General features: G+C 38.7%; 1 protein-coding gene across 1 annotated transcript in view; it reads left to right on the top strand.

The window, feature by feature from the left end:
- LOC107567570 (WD repeat-containing protein 62-like) overlaps positions 1–17,536 on the top strand; it is a 47,983-nt gene extending 30,447 nt beyond the window's left edge. The window contains exons 16-31 of the mRNA XM_016253260.1: positions 6–27; positions 125–236; positions 322–371; positions 1,125–1,138; positions 2,976–3,098; positions 4,236–4,375; positions 4,506–4,567; positions 4,646–4,912; positions 7,504–7,658; positions 10,002–10,196; positions 10,378–10,480; positions 11,704–11,761; positions 12,505–12,585; positions 14,582–15,325; positions 15,757–15,839; positions 17,032–17,536. Coding sequence (XP_016108746.1) covers positions 6–27; positions 125–236; positions 322–371; positions 1,125–1,138; positions 2,976–3,098; positions 4,236–4,375; positions 4,506–4,567; positions 4,646–4,912; positions 7,504–7,658; positions 10,002–10,196; positions 10,378–10,480; positions 11,704–11,761; positions 12,505–12,585; positions 14,582–15,325; positions 15,757–15,839; positions 17,032–17,277 — 2,455 coding nt within the window. The 3' untranslated portion in view covers positions 17,278–17,536. The remainder of the gene's footprint in view (positions 1–5; positions 28–124; positions 237–321; positions 372–1,124; positions 1,139–2,975; positions 3,099–4,235; positions 4,376–4,505; positions 4,568–4,645; positions 4,913–7,503; positions 7,659–10,001; positions 10,197–10,377; positions 10,481–11,703; positions 11,762–12,504; positions 12,586–14,581; positions 15,326–15,756; positions 15,840–17,031) is intronic.
- Positions 17,537–20,574: the final 3,038 nt, after the last annotated feature.

Raw genomic sequence — 20,574 nt, 5'->3', positions numbered from 1 at the left:
CTGAATGATGATGGGACACTGCTTAAGGTTTGTGTATGATGTGAATAATGCTTTTTATGGTAGTTCATGCTTTGCCAAAAATTAAAAGATTTTTGACTGAATGGCTTTGTTTTTTTGCTCTCAGGTTCAGTTGGATCCCTCTGGGATGTTTCTGGCCACCAGTTGTTCAGACAAAAATATCTGTATCTTTGACTATGAGTCAGGCGAATGTGTAGCCACCTTATTTGGACATTCGGGTAAGATTGTTTTTCTTAATCACTGATTTCATTCTTTCCCCACATAAATCTCCTTATTGTTGAACAAACTTTTATCCCCGCACAGAAATTGTTACAGGTATGAAGTTCAGCCAGGACTGCAGGCATCTGATTACAGTCTCTGAATGATTCACGGGACTCCCGCAAAATAGAAATGATCTTAACATAAAGTGTCTAAAACATATAAATTGTTATTTGTCTGTTACACTAAAGCTAAAAGAACAACTAATATTAACATTAAAATGATTAACGCGCAAGCTAGACATAGCCTAGTTTTCATTTATAATGTAGCCAATCACAGACTCAGCTGTTGCTTTCTGGAACGCAATGGCCAATCAGAGGTGATCAAGTTAGAAGCTACTCACCGCAGTGCTGAAATTGCGTGCTCACGAATCCTCTCATTTTAGACACTCTGAAAGATTAATTGTGCATCTATTTAGTGTTATAACAGAGCTTTATGAGATCGTAATTAACTGAGATGTCAGCTTTTTGTGATAATAAAGGAAGTGTGCTGCTTGCATTCTGCCATGCCAAACCATGCACGCAGCAGCCCAGGTTTGCTTTCCGTAAAAAATAACAGTGGTTGTGAATGTTAATGCTTAGTCTAAATAACAAATATTTTATCGGTAGTAGTTTGTTTATGCTGGGATGTTGTGGAGCTTAGGAGATGTTACAGAACCATTTCATGTCAATTTCTTCAATGTACTTAAAACAATCTATATAGATTACTTTTATGCGGGCGGGAGCGGGACAAAACACGAATGTCGCGGGCGGGAGTGGGACAAGATAAGATATATTTTTGCGGGAGCGGGCGGGCGCGGGACAGAATCTTGCGGGAACGAGCGGGCCTGAAAAATCCGTCCCGCTCAGGTCTCTAGTTCAAAGTCGAAATGTGTTGCTGTTGTGCATTATACAGACTCATGGTTTCACAGCAGTTTGCTGTCAATGAATAATTGTGCATTTATGCCAAGCAGTTGTTTATGATCTACTGTTGATGAATTGTGACTTTACTTCATGGTGTTTGTATTTTGATATGTTGACGTTAATATGTAGATGGTTGAAAGTGCATTTTTTTCTCTTATTTTGAACTCCTATTTTGAGCAGCTGGAAGTAGTAAAGCATATACTGTAACGGGGCTGACGAGACGTGAGACGTGCGGATCCATGTGCAAGCTTTATTTAAAGCAGAGAGGTCAAACACAGGCAGGGTCGAACAATGGCAAACAGGTATATGGCGGGCAAGACACAAGAATAATCCTAGGGCTAGCGAAGGTCAACGATCGGCGAACAGAATCAAAAGGGCGAGACTAGAGGGATAAATCCAGGAACACAGGAAAAGGTCCAGGCATGGGCAAACAGAGTCCAAACGGCAAAACGACAGGGCAATCCAAAAACAAAGGAAGCGATATATACACGGGAAAACAGGCAAGGCAAGACTAGACTAAACTAAACTAGGAACTATGAAAAAGACAAAACTAAGACAATAAACAGGCTCCGTATAGCAGCTATATAATCGCGACTATAATCTTTTTTGTTTTCGTAAAGGGTTACTCCACCCCAAAATAAAAATGTTGTCATTAATCACTTACCCCCATGTCGTTCCAAACCCGTAAAAGCTTTGTTCGTCTTCGGAACTCAATTTAAGATATTTTGGATGAAAACCGGGAGGCTTGTGACTGTCCCATTGACTGCCAAGTAAATTACACTGTCAAGGCCCAGAAAAGTATGAAAGACATTGTCAAAATAGTCCATCTGCCATCAGTGGTTCAATCTGAATTTTATGAAGCGACGAGAATACTTTTTGTATGGAAAGAAAACAAAAATAACGACTTTATTCAACAATTCGTCTCCTCCGCGTCACCGTAGCGCCATTTTGGAGAGTATCCACTGAACGTAAACTGCGTATGCTGTTCTGTGTCAGCCGCGCCACACGGATATGCTGTTTCCGTTCAAATCAAAGCGTAAATAAACTTAGAAAACGTATCCGTGTGGTGCGACTGACACAGACAAGTAGAACAACATACGCAGCTTGCGTGGAGTGGATACTCCAAAATGGCGATACGGTGACGTGGAGGAGACAAATTGTTGAATAAAGTCGTTATTTTTGTTTTCTTCGTGTACAAAAAGTATTCTCATCGCTTCATAACGTTACGGTTGAACCATTGATGGCAGATGGACTATTCTGACGATGTCTTTCATACTTTTCTGGACCTTGACAGTGTAATTTACTTGGCAGTCAATGGGACAGTCACAAGCCTCCCGGATTTCATCCAAAATATCTTAAATTGTGTTCCGAAGGGAAAATTTTACGGGTTTGGAATGACATGGGGGGGTAAGTGATTAATGACAAAATTTTCATTTTTGGGGTGGAGTAACCCTTTAAAACTCATTAACGCGTCAGCCAATATCGATTGACCTTACCTCAATGTGTGTAAAGGGTAGTTCACTTAAAAATGCTAATTCTGTCATTTGCTCATGTCGTTCCAAACTTGTATGACTTTCTTTGTTCTGTGGAACATAAAAGATATAATGAAAGTCAACGGGAACCGAAGCTGTTTGGTTACCAACTTTCTTCTATTTTCCATAGAAGAAAGAGATACACACAGGTTTGGAATGGCATGAGGGTGAGTAAATAATGACTCAGTCTTCATTTTTGGGTGGAATAGCTCTTTAAGAACTCCCCAAATCTAAGTCTTATTCTGGGGTTTGTGTGTGTATCCAGCTGTGTGTTTGTGTGGCGGCTGGACTCTCAGATGACCAACTCCATGAGGAAGAGGCTGGCAGAGAGGAAGCAGCAAGCAGGTCTGAGGGTTCAACGGGCCCCCAGCCAACAGCAAGCCATCAGGTAGAGTCACTGCAAATCTGATTCATATAGTAGAAAGTATTTTTTTTGTTTTGTTTTTTTTTTTGAAAAGAGTGCCAACTTACTAAAGAAAACAGAAACAAGGCTCTTGTCTTTTGCCAAGTAGGCAGAAAAACTTCACCCATAATACACTGGGCATATTGCTGTTCAAGGCCACTCCCAGTCTCTATTATTCACTCCCCCCACCTACAATCCCTGCTGGTACTGAGACTCGAACCTGCGACCTTCGGGTTACAAGTCAGACTCTCTAATCATTAGGCCACAACTCTGGAGATGAAGTTCATGTGTTCATGTCCTCATATAGTGAGACGCAGGCAATGAAAAAAGCATGAGCATCATGCATGCTTTAGTATGTGTAGTAAATGTCGATCTGAATTTCTGTGGTTAGGCATACAAAAATGTGGACGTAAAGATGGTTTTGTCATCTGGCGGACTTTTGCTGATAAATAAACATGAATTTTTCAGTGCAGGTAACACAGAAAAAGAAAACATTGTTCATTCACATATGCTACCGATATTGCTGATTTTCAACCTGCTTTGTATTATAAAAAAAGTTACACTTTAAGCTTCTGACAACTCTTCTAGTCATTTCCCCAAAAGTTTGAGTTAGAATAGTTTTGCAAAAGCATGGTTATGAATAAAATTGAGACCGTAAATGTGGACTAGTAAGTAGATGAATTTACCTGTTTGTCTGCAGTCCCATTTAGCCACTTGTTAGCATCCACCTTTTTCAAAACAAGCAAAACCTTTGTTTAAAAAAAGATAAAGAAAAAGGGGTATTACTTAGACCTATGTATTTTATGCCATAAAATAAAACACAAAAATATTTTGCGCTTGAGACATTATTTCAGGCATTTAACCAAAAACCCATTAAAAAAGATTAAAAAATTAGACTTTGGGAGAATGGAACCAGTAGTGCTAAATGTACAAAAATGTCATCCCTGCAGCATTGATAATTATGTGATGATTTTTTAAATGAATTTTGCAGATACCAACATATTTTTACTTTATTTGTTTTTAAAATATTGATTTAATTTGGGGTTATATGATTAAATATTGCCAGCAATTCACATTAGTGTCTCATTTCATTTATTTTATAATTAAATTCCTATTGCTCAGGAGAGAGACCTACATCGCTGTACCCTGTAGTGCTTTGCCTCACATGGAGGAGGAAGAGGAAGGCAGCTTGATGCCAGAGAAGGCTCCAGACGATGGTGTGGAGGACTGCAGAACTCCAGACAGGCTCGACTCTACTGATGGTGTGTTGATTTATCTCATCTGTGGTGATATTGAGAAGTCTTGGGCCTCTTGGTCACATTAAGTGCATAAGCAAAATGTATAGAATGCAGTTTAGAATGGAGTTTAATGGGCTTGACTGTTCTACTTTAGCATCTGTGGATTCAGTGGTGCTCCAAACCAATGGCAAAATGCCCATGTGGGTTCGTAGACTGGTATGTATGTTCCTGTTATCATAAACTGTTGTGCATATTGTGTTCTTTCATGACTATTGGATCTCTTGGGTGTCACAGGGTGGAGAAGGTGAAAATGATGGTAGTGGCATAGCTAGTAGATCTCAGTACCAGCCACAGGGGCGCTGGGCAGTGCGATCAGATCCACTAGCCATCCGCACAGTACTGGAGATGAAGAGCATGCAGCTTCCCCTCTCACACACTCCCAGCAGAGCCGTGGGAGAGGAAGAGTTTGAGGAAGACTCTCGCTTTCATCCGCAGAGTTTGGACAGTCTGCTGGAAGAAGATGTTGACGATGATGATCTAGAGGAGGAAAAGATTTGCCGTGTAAGTTATGCAAAGCTGATGTCCCACAAGCCATTTTTTCTGACTGTCTGTGCACATAGCTGCATCGTGCGGAAATAATTAAATCTGTTCTGATGAACAAACAAACTCATCTATACCTTATAGAATGGCCTGAGAGTAAATTTTCAGCAAATAAAAATTTTGGGTAAACTATTCTTAAATGCGCCATTCACACTGCCAGCGCTGCTACATGTCCCTAATCTCTGGTGTAGACTGCAGAATATGACATTGGAATCAGATGAGATATATTGCTGGTAAAATGTCAAAATATCATTCTAATTTAACTAGTAATAGTTTTGTCGCTAAAGAAGTAGACTAAAATTCCGCTGTTGGAGAGTGTTATGTAAACTACAGCAGTGCTAGTGTATTAAATCATTAACAAGATGAACAATCCATCTAATTTAAGCTCACACATATTGCAAAAAAAATTAAAAACATATATTTTGACAAATGATTATCCCTAATAATAAACATTATGCAGAGGTTTTAGTTTGAACTGCATCTATAAATGTATGAATCAAGATCATTGTATTTAGAGACAAATCATTGATATCGCTCCAGAAATTGTCATTGCGATTTGATTTTGGTTTAATACTGGAACATTCCTGTGAGTCAGAGTGACTTTGTGGTGTATACTTAGGCCTGGGCAATAAAACGGTATCAGTATTTACCGACGGTACACCATCACTGATAACGATACAAAAAATGAAAGAAAAAAAAAATGTTCGATTGCGCACGATATTTTCACACTTTTTTCATTTAAAGGCGTGTTTTGAGTGACAAGCAGACAGCCAACAGAACACACACATGCTGAAATGAGTGCCGTGCCTGCCTGCGATGAGACTGTGAATCAAAAAAAGGAATATTAGTCAAATTTAAAATAAAAATTTGCATTCGAATTCAAAAATGGTGTATTTGAATTTTAGGTGTGCGTCAGGGAGCCTTATCAGTGCCGCACGAGATGCGGTGATGTAATTGTCGTTGTTGCATTTGAATGTTTTTGTTAGTCTATCCAATTGAACCCACAGGATGTGCCGCTGCGGCATTTTTCATTCAAAATATTAGAGAAATATAGAAGATCAATGCGGAGAAGATATTGGTTAGGTTAGAAACCAAGCCATTCACACAGAACGCATATTCGGCGCATTTTTAAGACGCACAACTGTGACTGTTGCACTAGCGTCTCTCACAAGAGATTAATAGAAAGTCATGTAAAATTAAAAGAGGTTCAACTTTTAGAAAACATGTCTTGAGAATTTGTGGAGGTTTTATTCCATTCCAATGCATCTCATTTGTTTTTAAATGCAATTGTGTGATCAGCGCTTTGGCTATTTGTATTAAGCTATGCATAAATACATGATGCTGTTTTGTTCATAATTGTTTATGCAATTTACGAAATTATATTTGACTTATAAATATTAGTTGGTATGCACTTTTATAGACCGCCATTATTTAATTGCATTGAATAAACAATTAATGAGGTGCAATATTTTGCTCATTGCGCTCTCCTGTGGCCTCAGGAGACAGGCCAAAAGTTTCCTTTACACTTATTTAATCTGCATATAAAATATAAGAAAGGAGATATTTGTTCTATTTAATTTATTTTGTGTTTTACTGTTAAAAATAAAATAAGTTGTTGTTTATCTTAATAAATTGGGTAAATGGAAAAATACAGTGGTTAAATTTAAATCTTTTTTCTAATGCTCTGTTTAAGAAAGGTTATAAAAAATGTTCAATAATTATCGATACCAAATGATATGAAACATTATGTTGTGATACATTTTTTAGCTATATCGCCCAGCCCTATGTATACTGAAAAGAGAAACGGGCCAAGCATTGAGCCCTGAAGTACCCCAATAGCTGCTTGATGTGCCTGTCACCATTCCTCAACATTTGATGTGATTTAATTTGATTGAAGATACTTTTATACAATTTATGAACTAATATGAACTGTCTTTGCTAAAAAGTTCTTGTTGTTACATGATGCAAGAAGAAATGTATGAATCACACTCATTAAGACTGCTGACAGTCTTTTCTGCATCATTTTATTATAGCCAGGTTTGTTTTTACAAATCATATAGAACAGTGAAATCGCTCTATAAATTATCTGTCCGTTCTTGCCTGCACAGCAAGCTCAAAGGGGAACTCAAAGGTGACATTTGAGCTCCCCTTACACAGACTTCACTCCTATTGGTTGTTGCTCCTGAAAGTTGCTCTTCATTTGCATAAAGTTAAACATTTCTCAACTTTGTCAAGTCACTGTACATACCTACGTCTTGTTGCCAACGGTTGCTGTTGATTGTGTGCCAGAATTCGCCAGCTCTTTATTGAAAATGATTGGGATAATTTAGTCTGTGACTCCATTTCCATTCTTATATGTGACAGATACTGGACAGAAGACCGCAAGATTTCAGCAAACACTCAGTTAGTGGGACTAACAAAAACATAAAATCTATAGTATGAGCTAATAGTAGCAGTAATGCTATTCTTAACAAGCCTCACTAACAATTGTATCCACATAATCGGGTCCCTTAATTGAAATATGAAAATGTTTGTTTGTTTATTTGTTATAGGATTCCCAAGATGGGTTTAGCTCTTCGCTCCAAGGGCCAGATTTTCTGCAGATGCCACATGGAGAGGAGAACTTCCATCCAGAGCTCAGCTCACCAGAGAAGACTGGCTACATTTTATACCCAGCCAACAGCACTGCTCTGTCCACTGGAGAAGGGTAAATTGGTTGTAATGACATCTTGGCTTGGTTCATTTTTAATTTAGGGAATAGGTGTATTTTCATTCATTCATTTAGCAGATACAGTGGGTACGGAAAGTATTCAGACCCCCTTAAATTTTTCACTCTTTGTTATATTGCAGCCATTTGCTAAAATCATTTAAGTTCATTTTTTTTTCCTCATTAATGTACACACAGCACCCCATATTGACAGAAAAACACAGAATTGTTGACATTTTTGCAGATTTATTAAAAAAGAAAAACTGAAATATCACATAGTCCTAAGTATTCAGACCCTTTGCTCAGTATTTAGTAGAAGCACCCTTTTGATCTAATACAGCCATTCTAAGGTCTTATATAGACAGGTGTGTGGCTTTCCTAATCAAGTCCAATCAGTATAATCAAACACAGCTGGACTCAAATGAAGGTGTAGAACCATCTCAAGGATGATCAGAAGAAATGGACAGCACCTGAGTTAAATATATGAGTGTCACAGCAAAGGGTCTGAATACTTAGGACCATGTGATATTTCAGTTTTTCTTTTTTAATAAATCTGCAAAAATGTCAACAATTCTGTGTTTTTCTGTCAATATGGGGTGCTGTGTGTACATTAATGAGGAAAAAAAATTAACTTAAATGATTTTAGCAAATGGCTGCAATATAACAAAGAGTGAAAAATTTAAGGGGGTCTGAATACTTTCCGTACCCACTGTACGTATCCAGCAACAGAAATGCTGCAGTGCAGTCTGTTTTTGGTTTAATATTTTAAAAAATGCCTGGATGATGACTTAGAGTAGCATTGTGTACTGAAAAGAGAAGGGCCAAGCATTGAGCCGTGAGGTATCCCAGTGGTTGCTTGATATGACTGTCACCAGTTCCCCACGAGTTAGTTTGATTGGAGGTAATACTTTTGCACAATTTATGAAAGGTTGATGTGCTGGAATCAAGCTATGGATGGGGCCAAGCAACTAAACTGTGTGACAGTGTTTAAACAACCCTGTTTCTTCCATTTATATACAGTGAAATGGGACTTTGTACTAGGGGTTGAACGACTTCAGATTTTTTGAAGTCGACTTTTATGTGATGAAAGTCGAGTCGAAGTCGACTAGTAGCTGATGACGTCATTAATGAACAAATAAGTCTGGAGCTGTGACAAACACCTTGTGCACAGCTATGGCATATGACACAGCACTGCCCACATGGCTGTTGCTCCTATAACAGCTTTTTTATCAGTTCTTTTGTCTTTGGATCATTATATTTCTGCTCATTTTACTGTATTGACCCAAATATAAGATGATGTTTTTTTCTTGGAAATGCATCTGAAAAAACGCGGTCGTCTTATATTCAGGGTCTAGACTTTGACATGTCGGCAAGTGTGTGTTGCCTGGTGTTTTAAAATCTGTTCAGATTTCAGATCCTTTCTGCAGTGAATGGGTGCCTTCAGATTAAGTGTCCAAGCAGCTGATAAAAACATCACAATAATCCACAAGTAAACCACACCACCTTTGCTAGACATAATACATGGAGTACACTACACGATTTTTGTCCAATCTGAGAATATCAAACACATTTGATATTTTGAACCGATTTTATAAAACACATTGGATTTTTTTATTTTTCATGTGTCTCCTAGCACCAAGGCACATTTCTGCATGAGTTTGTTGCATTTAAAACAACGTGAAAGTCTGATAGTGTGTGTGATTCTCAGTCGTTAGTGTATGATGCCCAGTTTTTCACTGTTACCGTTTACAAAGTCGGCAAGTGTGTGTTGCCTGGTGTTTTAAAATCTGTTCAGATTTCAGATCCTTTCTGCAGTGAATGGGTGCCTTCAGATTAAGTGTCCAAGCAGCTGATAAAAACATCACAATAATCCACAAGTAAACCACACCACCCCGGTCCATCTTTTAACGTCTTGTGAAGTGAAAGCTACATGTTTGTAAGAAAGAAATCCATCATTTAGGCATTTTAACTGTTGCTTTTTGCTTAACTGGAGACGTGTGGATTACTTGTGCATTGTGATGTTTTATCAGCTGTTTGGACTCTCATTCTGAGAGGATTCATTGGCGAGCAAGTGATGTAATGCTAAATTTATCCAAATCTGTTCCGATAAAGCAGTGGTTCTCAATTCCAGTCCTGGGGACCTACTGCTCTGCACATTTAGTATGTCTCTTATCTGACACACTCATGGATCTCTCTCCTAACGAGCTGATGATCTGAATCAGGTGTGTTAAATAAGAGAGACATGCAAAATGTGCAGAGCAGGGGGTCCTCAGGACTGGAATTAAGAACCAGTGTGATAAAGAAACACTAATCGACATCTTGGATATAAATGGAACTACATTTTCAGGTTTTTTGTTTTTTTTACTCCTTTAAGATGATGGTGAAAACCTTATTGCTAATCTTATCTGCTGTGGAAACTCTTGTAGAAAAGTTCAACATGGACTTGAGCAGTCTGCAGCCCACAACAGAGAGTAACTTCCTCAATCTTCGTCTCAGCATCTCCACGCGCTTCCTCTCCCGCTTTCAGAGCCGCTTTCGGTGAGTAAACATCCACGTCTTGACTCCCTTTGTTCAAACTGTGTAATAGAGAAATATAAGTTTACATTTATAGTTCTTCCCTTCCCTTTTGAGATCTAAATAAAACAGTGGAAGTATCTGTGTGATTACATATTGTAGTGTGTCATAGTGTAGATGACTTTATACGTATCTGCTGTTTCAGCACTGTTGGGACTAGTAGCAGTGCTGTTTGCCGGCCTGCAGCCTGCCTGCCCAGTATACCAGATGAATCCAGTGATAGCTGTCCAACCTTCGACGGAACAATGGTAGGATGCTTAGTCTCATGAATAATGTACTTTGAATGACACACATACAAGATGATCCCAGTGGTTGTTCATACCAATCATTATTCAGACTGAACACTGTCACGTCAATCTGTTGCATTTCTTCAGCACAAATGAAGATATGTAATGAAACCTGAATGTTTTCTGTTCCTCCATTAAAAGTTTTTTCTTCTAAAATCATAACACCACATCCTAAAGGTAATCTACATGAATCAAGCGATTTAATCAAAGTCTTCTGAAAAAACACAGTAGCTTTATATGATGAAAAGATTTAGTTTAGACTTGTATTCTTATATAAACATTGATAAATGCACATACAGTATATAGAGCACATCATATATTGTAAATGGAAGCTCAAACATGCTTGTTAACCAACAAGGTTTGCTCTTTTGTCTCACTCAAGCATGATTGAGCTTCCGCAAGAACCAGTGAGGTTTGTCCCTTATGTTTAAAGTCAGTTTGATTGAGCTGCTGTGGCTCTATTTGATATGCTCCATTTATGTGCATTGATCAATGTTTAACTGAATAAAAAACCTAAATGAAATCTTTTCTTCATATAAAGTGAGAACATGGCAAAATTTTTCAGTTTTTGGTGAACTATCCCTAAGTCTTAAGTGTATATCCGCTAATAGTGAATTGTCCTCGTTAAGGATTACACTTTTAGTTTAACTGACCTAATAATATGGATTAAAAACCACAAAAACCTTTTTTTTCCAAGTGAAACTGAATATACGTTAGCTAGAAATATTTGATAGGAATGTTAGGATAAGATACTGTTGGTTATGTTAGTAGAAACAAAAGGTGTGTCCCAAATCGCGTACTTGTGGAGTATTCTATGACGTTTTGTAGTATAAACAAAGCGAGTAGTGTGTTCACACATGGAAAATTCCAAAAATACACTTAAAATACCCAGATGATGCACTTAAATAACTGAAAAAATGAAGTGTGGAATGTTGGACACTTCATGCACTCAACTGTCACGGCTTTAATTACGTAGCAAAGGGGGAGGGGCTATCAGACTCTGATTATGAATGACAAAACAACCTTATATAATTCATGCACTGCATGGTTGAGTACATAGTGTATAAGTGCATAGTGTATAGGGTGTCCTTAGTGACGCAGCTGAAAGCTTTCAGAGGTCTGTAGGTAGAAGTCTGTGGGACTTTGTCTTGGGTTAATTTTTCTCTTTTTCTCCTGCTTTTAAGGACAAGTCCAAGGTTCTTTCAAACAACAGTGGAAGCATTGAGGAGAGTGAGAAAAGTGGTATGTCCTGTTACCTGTTAATAGAGTGCATTTTACTTCCATGAGTGAAAGTGTCCCATAACAGTGAGGTTAAAGGCCCCGAAATACTAACGGCAAAGTTCTTTTTTTTGTCTTTTGAGTGTTCTGACGACACCCACACAGCTGCAAGCGGTGTTCAGATATTAATATGTGCTGCACTCTTTCCTCTCAATAACAAAAACAACACACAGCAAAAATGACAACAGTGAGAAAACAGCAGTTAAGAAAGCATCTGATCATAGTGTTGTGGATATGTTTGCACAAGCTCTGCAATTCGGCACTCCAGTTATGACACTTGGCATTTATATAGCACGCAATAGCAGCTTTACAGTATTTAACATGAAAAAAATGCAGTCAAACTTTAGCTTCTACTTTAAAGCAGCTCTCCAAAGTGTTCATGTTTTTATTTGCATCTGACCTCAAAGGACTGATTTTGATCGAAATGGAGGCATAACAGTTTGTTCTTTAATTTCTCTTTAAGTATATCGGGGCCTTGACAGTATCTGACTGGTCATGTGATCTCAACATATCGGCCCCCATGAGGTGCCTAGCTCCATGTTAAATACAATTGCTTTTATTGCCCCTGATTTTTCCTCTCAGAATGGATTACTTTGTCTAATTAGAATATATCAGAAGTTCCGGCACCGTTTTGTAATTGTAAATATAATGCTGATTTATAATTTATATGCTGTATGCAATATATATGCTGAACTCTTGTCCTCCAGTTACCAAGAAACGTTCCTCAGTGGCTGCTCGGAAATCTTGCCAGAACTTATCTTTTTTACGCTGGAAAAATGCTCTGGGAGGTCTGTGAGAGTGTGTTGGGTGGTTTTTAATGTCTGGGCTTACTAAACCAGTGGTTCTCAAACTTTTTACAGGGGCGTATCCCCTGGGGCATTTAACATTCTTCTGTGTACCTTAGGGTTGGGCCGATAGACGATGCCATCGCCGATGGCTGACAGACATCACAATGTTAAGCTGACATCGTGATTCCTTCCCCCCCCACCCCCTCCCCCGCAATCCGCCACATCCCAGTTCCGTGTTCAGAAAGGAAATGAAGTGTACTATGGAAACCCTAAAGGGAATAAATAGCCTATGAGATGGGAGGATAAAAACATAAAATTTCAATACTTTTTCTCGCAATTATATCGTTGGGGAAGTATAGGTGTATATAAATTGCGGGCGTCAGGGAGCCACTATTGAAACTGCTTTCGATTGTGCGCTCTCATTTCACTCTCACTTTTGAGATTCGCGATCACAAGGACTCTATACTATGGAGCGACAGTACTTACCACACATTTGACAAGATTAGATGTTTGTCATTGGTGCTCAGGATCTGCAAATCATTCGCCATCGTCCTATCAGACATTTCTCCTTACTCTGTGTATGTGGTAAGTGAACTTTCATGTACTGTAATGCAACAGGCTACCGCTAGCAAGCGGCTAACCTTTTAGTGGCTCCGTAGAATGCGTTATTTGTTTCACTCTTTGGGCACACCCCTAACCCCGCCCCCCGATGTCATTGTCCATCACGATGTTTCACTGCAGACATCGTCCGATGCCAATTTGGTAGACATCGCCCAACCCTAGTGTACCCCCTCTCTTCCACTTAGACCGCAGTCACACCTTTTCTATTATAGGACATTATTTGCCCCCTTAAATTGATTTACAGGTGCATTTTCTTTTTTACTTTTATAGAGGCAAAGATTTTCTATCCTTATTAGCTGTATGTTATGTTTTATGTCATTTTCTTAACATTCCATTAAGTGTATTATTAATATAATAAAGAATAAATGATGACAAATTGAAGAGATAGCCTACTTGTAGATTTAAAACTAAAATCGCCAGTAGGTGGCGGCGAGTCACTGTCTTAATGAGCCAGGCGTCGCGTCATTCATTAATTCAGTAACCAAGCAAAATGATGTAGTTATGAATGGGTTATTAATCACTGACTCTCCAAATCGTTGTGAAAACGAAAACAAAACACTGCTGTATGTTGCTTGGAGACGCACACCAGATTATATTTCGTTGGAACTATTATTTAGTTGCAAAATAGAACAAACATGACAATATTCTGTTTAAAATGTAGGCCTAGGCTACATTTAAAATGTAAAATGTTCACTTAATATGACCTTTTTTTGTTGAACTGTTGTAAAAATTGTCACATGCCATCGTTTGGATATTCAGGGAAATTTGCATTCTTGCTCGTATTTTAAACATGAAAACAATAACTCGCACAGGGTATGTGTCAGTATCAAAGAGAGTTTAAATCGATCTCAATGTACTGTCAATATTTGCTCTTCATGCTATTAAGTGAAGATCTACTTTAATGATACATTGAACAGCAGTGCGATTTGCTAAAGCAGCATATTCAGCTGGCATCCTATCACATGCACGTGATCAGTTTTAACCGCAAAAGATGAGGTAAGCTGATTGGATATGATGTATTTGACTGTTTACGGCACTCCCATTTTCCTGTTTTTACATTAGAAGCGGCATTTTGCTTGTCAGAAAAACATGTTCGTTTTAAATTTTACTTTAAGTTGGGGCAGAATTAAATGAATCGCGTACCCCCTCCATCACCTCACATACCCACAGGGGTATGCGTACCCTAGTTTGAGAACCACTGTACTAAATTACCAAATCAGAATGGTTTCACATGGGTGTCTTGGTGGTTTCATGCTTGTTTTGCTCTCTTTTTTTATTTCGTACACATCTTGGTTTTTGGTTGGCTTTGTGCAATTTGGGTTAAACCACCAGCTTTAAAAAAATTTATTAATTCATTCATTCATTCTCTTTTCAGAAATCACAAACAAGAGCATTATGTCCAAAGCTCATAATACTGTCAACACTACAGGCGTTCTCACCACCAAATCTACCAGCAGTGCGTTTGACACATCTGTTACACGCTCCCGCCAAAGCTACATGGGTCCCACTGCAAGCTCCCGGTCAAAGATAACCCAGAGCAATTCTGTGGAGACGTGTACATCAGAAGAAACGCAGTTAAACGCCCCGTCTTTGTCTCTGGACCTTACTGTGGACCAAAGCAAAGAGAACATTGTTCCTCCTTCCTCTTCAGTTCTCTCCTCTGGATCGTCTCATCCGACACCGGCTCTCTCTACTCCTGCCTTGGGTAACCACAGTGCCCGGGCAGCTCTTCGATTGGACCTCATTGGCCCCAATCGTGCCAGTCTGTCACCGTTGGCGCTCAAGAGCAGTCTAGGGAAAGTTGAACGTCCCGAGTCTCCACGTCGACAGGCTTTGGTGACGCCCACAGAGATGCGGTCACTGGGGAAAGAGTGTCGGAAGCAGATCATTAATATTGAGCAGAGTTTGGTTTCTAAGACTTCAAGCAGGTTCTCGACAGGGTCTGAAATGTTTGCCAGGAACTCCACATTGTCAGAAGCCAGTCATTCGGTGATTGAAGACCTGCGGTTTACAGAGTCATGTGGGAATACACAGGCCACTGATCAGATCTCAATGACCAACTCCGTGACTACAGACAGAGAAGATCCTACACAAAATGACTGCGCTGGAGAGGACACAGGTACTTTGTATCCTACATGCTAGAATGCATTCAGATAGCAAGAAATTAGTTGACCATGAACACATGGGTTCTGGTGTTCCATAGTTTATTGCAGTAAGCAGGCATATAAATAATTCCATAGAGATGTGCACAGATTTGAAATCATGTTTACATTGCTCAAAATTCAGAGTAAAGGAATAGTTCACCCCAAAATGAAAATTTGCAGAATATATTTACTCAAACTCAACTACATCTTGGATAGCCTGAGGGTGTTCATTATCTGATTCACATTTCTACTAACCAGAATATTGGCTTGATTTGGTTTTTGCAATTGGGTTAATCTGTTAACATAACATGCTTATTATCAGAATATGACTGAATTCTGATTAATATTGGGATTATATTTATTTGCACAGTCATTGATGCTAATGTTTATTTTTATCTTTCTGCAGACTCGTTGAGTGCCCAGATGTGTAAGGAGATGGTGAATGAACTCTGGCAGACCATCCATAAAACAACTGGCTTTTATAACAAGGTGGTTTATCAAAATCTCTACCTCTGTCAGGGATAACAGATTTAGTTTTCAATTTTATATATAATATAATATATAATGTTTTGTTGCAGATCTATGACTCCACCCCCTAAATTTTCTTTTGCCCTTTATCGTGCTCTCTCATTGGCTGTAGGTTGTCGCCGATGTCATTTCCAGTCAAAATACATTTCACACTGCAGGACCGTGAGTCGCCGACGGATCCAGATATTTAGCATGGCAAATATCCCGCGGGTATCGGCACTTCTCTCAGATCGCGTTTTTTGATAACACGCACTACGCGACGGTCACACATGTGAACAAGCACTGATTTGCTTCCAATTTCTGGGCATTTGTCTGCGCTTTTCCAAAAAAACTGTCAGAGAGTGAAAATCGGGGCTAAATTCGTGCAGTGTGAACCTGGCATTAGTTGACAAGGAGAAAATTGTCATTTATGCTTTTATATATATTCATTCATTCTTTCATTCATTCTTTCTTAATGAAAAATATATTTAATACATATTTTAGTTAACAATAACTCCATCTCAGAAAAGGAATTCTGTAGCACTCTTAGGCCCCGTCCACACGGAGACGGCACACGTTTAGCTGTATACGCATACATTTTGTATCGTATAGGCATTTCGTCCAGACGGATGTGTCGTTTTGGGAGAGTGAAACCGATATTTTTAGAAACCGGGTCCCAGAGTGGATAAATCTTAAAATGCCACTCTTGCGTTTTCGTGTGGACAGCGAATCCGTATATTTTCTGAAACGAAGACGACATCAGCCCACGTCTCGCCCCTAGTCAAACAAAAACATGAACAAACACGGACCGATTGTCTTTTTATTAACTAACATTAACAGATTAATAAATGTATTGTTCCATGTTCGTTTGTATACCGCGCGCAGGGTTTTTGCGCATAGTCCAAGTTTTCGTCTCCAATTTTAGTGTATCTCTGTGGCAGAATTACAGCGCCACATGCTGGTCTGGCATGTATACTACATCGGTTTGTGTCAGTTTCGTGTGGACGCAGATATTTCTTGAGACGAGGGGGAAAAAAGATCAGATAGGGAAAGCTCTGGCTTCGTGTGGACGTAGCCTTAGAAAGTGATTGAAAACGCCTATTGCTAAACCTTACCATAAAACCTTAAAAATCCATCAAATGGTAAAACCCTTCTTCTATCCCCCTCTCTGTAGTTGTGCTCCATCCCGGAGTTGTCAGAGCAGCAGGAACAGATGAAGAGTATTTTGCAGGAGGTGTTTGTGGGGGTACAGAGTGAATTAAACTCCCTGTGCCCACAAGAGACAAGCACCCGTCCTGTACCGGAGGAATCCCCCGGCCGTCAACTGAGGGACGAAAGGACTGTGGCCCTCCTGGATAAATATTCAGAGATGCTCTTACTGCGAATGACTGAAAAAGGAGCACAGGCCACACTGGAGTAACTGCTCGGTTCCCGTCATTTTATTGGCAAAATTGAACTTCTAATGGCGTATACGAATAAGCACCTTTAAATCTTAATGTCTTCCATTGGTTTTATGCTTTTAAATAAACATGTAAATGCATATTTGTTTTTTTAACACTACATTTCAGTACCTGAGTGTATTTGGTCACATACACTTTGCAGTTATTTTGATGCTTTAAAGGACCTTCAGGACCTTTTCCCCCCAAAATCGTTATTTCCATGGTATTTCATGTACAGTTTTGAAAGTTTTTTTAACACTACATTTCAGTACCTGAGTGTATTTGGTCACATACACTTTGCAGTTATTTTGATGCTTTAAAGGACCTTCAGGACCTTTTCTCCCCAAAATCGTTATTTCCATGGTATTTCATGTACAGTTTTGAAACCGTGTTACTTTCGGAATACAAAGTTGAATTATGTACTCAGTTTTGTGTTGAAGTTCTTGATGTTTGATGCTTTTGTAGTTTTGCACCATTTCACACCGCCACAACCACAATCTAAATAAGAGGTGATTCATCGTCATGTTATTTTGAGTATTGCTCTGAATAATGACGTGTTAATATTTCCCAAAGCATCAGGCTGTGACACAATATGCTTGCCACTGGTGTGCTGATCATGCTTTGTCATGTTGGTGTGCAATCCTTTTTTCTTCTTTTCACAAAAAATTTATAGTTTTTCAAAGGCTTTGTAAATATGTTTTAACGCGCTATTTACACTTTATTTTAAAATTAAACATTCAGATATGATTGTTTTTGTGATTCCTTATGATTCTGAAAGTGCATCTGCAAAAACAAATCCAGAGCAATCTATGAGAAGGATTACAGAATTATTTAGTTTTTTTTTTTTTAAAGGGGTCATACGATGTTGCTAAAAAGAAAAAAAAAATGTTATTGGTGTAATGAAATGTTTATGCGGTTTAAGCTTAAAAAACATTATTTTCCACATACTGTACATTATTGTTTCTCCTCTATGCCCCGCCTTTCTGAAACGCGTCGAGTTTTACAAAGCTCATCGTTCTGAAAAAGCGAGGTGTGCTCTGATTGGCCAGCTATCCACTGCGTTGTGATTGGCTGAATACCTCAAGCGTGTGACGGAAATGTTACGTCCTTTAACATACTGTGATGCCTGCGGCAACCACATGTGACGACCCCGGGCTGGACTCCTTTTTTTTTTTATTGGTGTAATGAAATGTTTATGCGGTTTAAGCTTAAAAAACATTATTTTCCACATACTGTACATTATAGTTTCTCCTCTATGCCCCGCCTTTCTGAAACGCGTCGAGTTTTACAAAGCTGAATATCTCTTTGGATTTGAGACTTTAGTCTTTGCAACTTTACAGATCTTCTTTATGCACCAAGAGCTTGTAACACTCCAAAGAGAAAGGACAAAAAAATAAGCTTTTAAATCTTTGATAAGAGATTACATTAAATGCCGTGTGTAGTGATTTTGTGTAAATCACAAGTTAGCATCGTGTCAAAATAACACGTATATTATTTTGGTAGAAACCACTGGTGCATTTTTGTAATGGACACTAATAGAAATGGTTACCCAATATTTTCCAAACATACTAAGATTAACCTGACCTTATATTTTTAACCTTTGTGGTTCCCACAGTATTTGTCACACACACACAGTCATTTATGTGTGACTTACTGTCAGCCTAGTAGCGTCAAACTGTCAGTCATATTAAATCATAGCGTGAGCTGAGATTTCGGTGCTGAAGTGTCAACGCTTGTAGTGTTTGAGGGAAGTGTTTGTACAGCTGTACTGCTTCACCGCACCGGCTGGCAAGCTTTTAAATCTTTGATAAGAGATTACATTAAATGCTGTGTGTAGTGATTTTGTGTAAATCACAAGTTAGCATCGTGTCAAAATAACACGTATATTATTTTGGTAGAAACCACTGGTGCATTTTTGTAATGGACACTAATAGAAATGGTTACCCAATATTTTCCAAACATACTAAGATTAACCTGACCTTATATTTTTAACCTTTGTGGTTCCCACAGTATTTGTCACACACACACAGTCATTTATGTGTGACTTACTGTCAGCCTAGTAGCGTCAAACTGTCAGTCATATTAAATCATAGCGTGAGCTGAGATTTCGGTGCTGAAGTGTCAACGCTTGTAGTGTTTGAGGGAAGTGTTTGTACAGCTGTACTGCTTCACCGCACCGGCTGGCAAATGTTACAAGCAAATTCTATTTCTATTTCCACAGAGGGCGCTTTGAGGCTCAGAAAGCTGTATCTCCATGAGCAGCATTCACATCTTTAAGACGTTGTACAGTGAATGTAACATTTAACATATTTTAATTCTACGTATTGTTACTAGAAATGTGCCACAGGACTATGGATCTATGAAATCAATACACATATTTGAATTTTGAAATCACAATGATTGTGATTGGTCCACCTTGACTAATCGCTGAGAAAAGAATAACTTTCACCTATATAATCACAGTCATAGACTTTAATATACATTGAATTGAAAATGCGCATTAAAGAATTGAGATACGAATTATAATTTGATGCATCGTTTCTAACCAATCAGAGAAAACGTCTGGGCCAAAAGGCCACTCCCATTTTACTTACCCTGATTTAGGTCGACGAGATCTGCTTTCTGTTTCCACGCTTGAGACGCGTCCACAGGTTTGTCATGATTACTCATGAGTGGCAGCAGCAGGCGGAGGCGGCTCCCTGCATGTGTTTACAGCCACTGAACTGACGCGTCGCGTCGCGTCTCAGCGCGCAGAGCTGCGCCTCTATGGCAAGCTGTTTTAGCATTTAAAAGTTTGTTTTGACTATCCATAAATATCATTTAAGATAGGAACAATTGTATTTTGACGAGTCATAATTATAATTCGACTAGTCACAATGACAATTAGAGATATCTGCAATTATAATTGCACTAGTCATAAAGTATTTAGAGATATCTCTAATCCGATTTCTAACTAGTCAAAACTCCATTTAAGATATCTGTAATGACGTCATAGATATCTTCAATAGGGCGTCACACATACGCAAAGGTAATTAGAGATATCTCTAATTCAGTTTCGACTAGTCACAATTATATTTTAAGATATCTGAATTGTACCTGCTCCTAGTCGAATGTGCTGTTGTGTGACGTGAGACTAAATTTACTCAGCTCCTCCCAGAGCCCCTCCCCGACTAATGCTTAGTGCTAACTGCTAACAACAGTGGTCTGCTTTTCTTGTCACGGAGAGAAAAGCTACTGGATGAATTACTTCAGGGGTTATTAAATAATATCTGGATGCA

This window comes from Sinocyclocheilus grahami, unplaced genomic scaffold (genome assembly GCF_001515645.1).
Source record: "Sinocyclocheilus grahami isolate Dianchi unplaced genomic scaffold, SAMN03320097.WGS_v1.1 scaffold1170.1, whole genome shotgun sequence".
Lineage (NCBI taxonomy): Eukaryota > Metazoa > Chordata > Actinopteri > Cypriniformes > Cyprinidae > Sinocyclocheilus > Sinocyclocheilus grahami.
The sequence above is the reverse complement of the archived record's forward strand: the minus strand, read 5'-3'. Positions and strand labels throughout refer to the sequence as shown.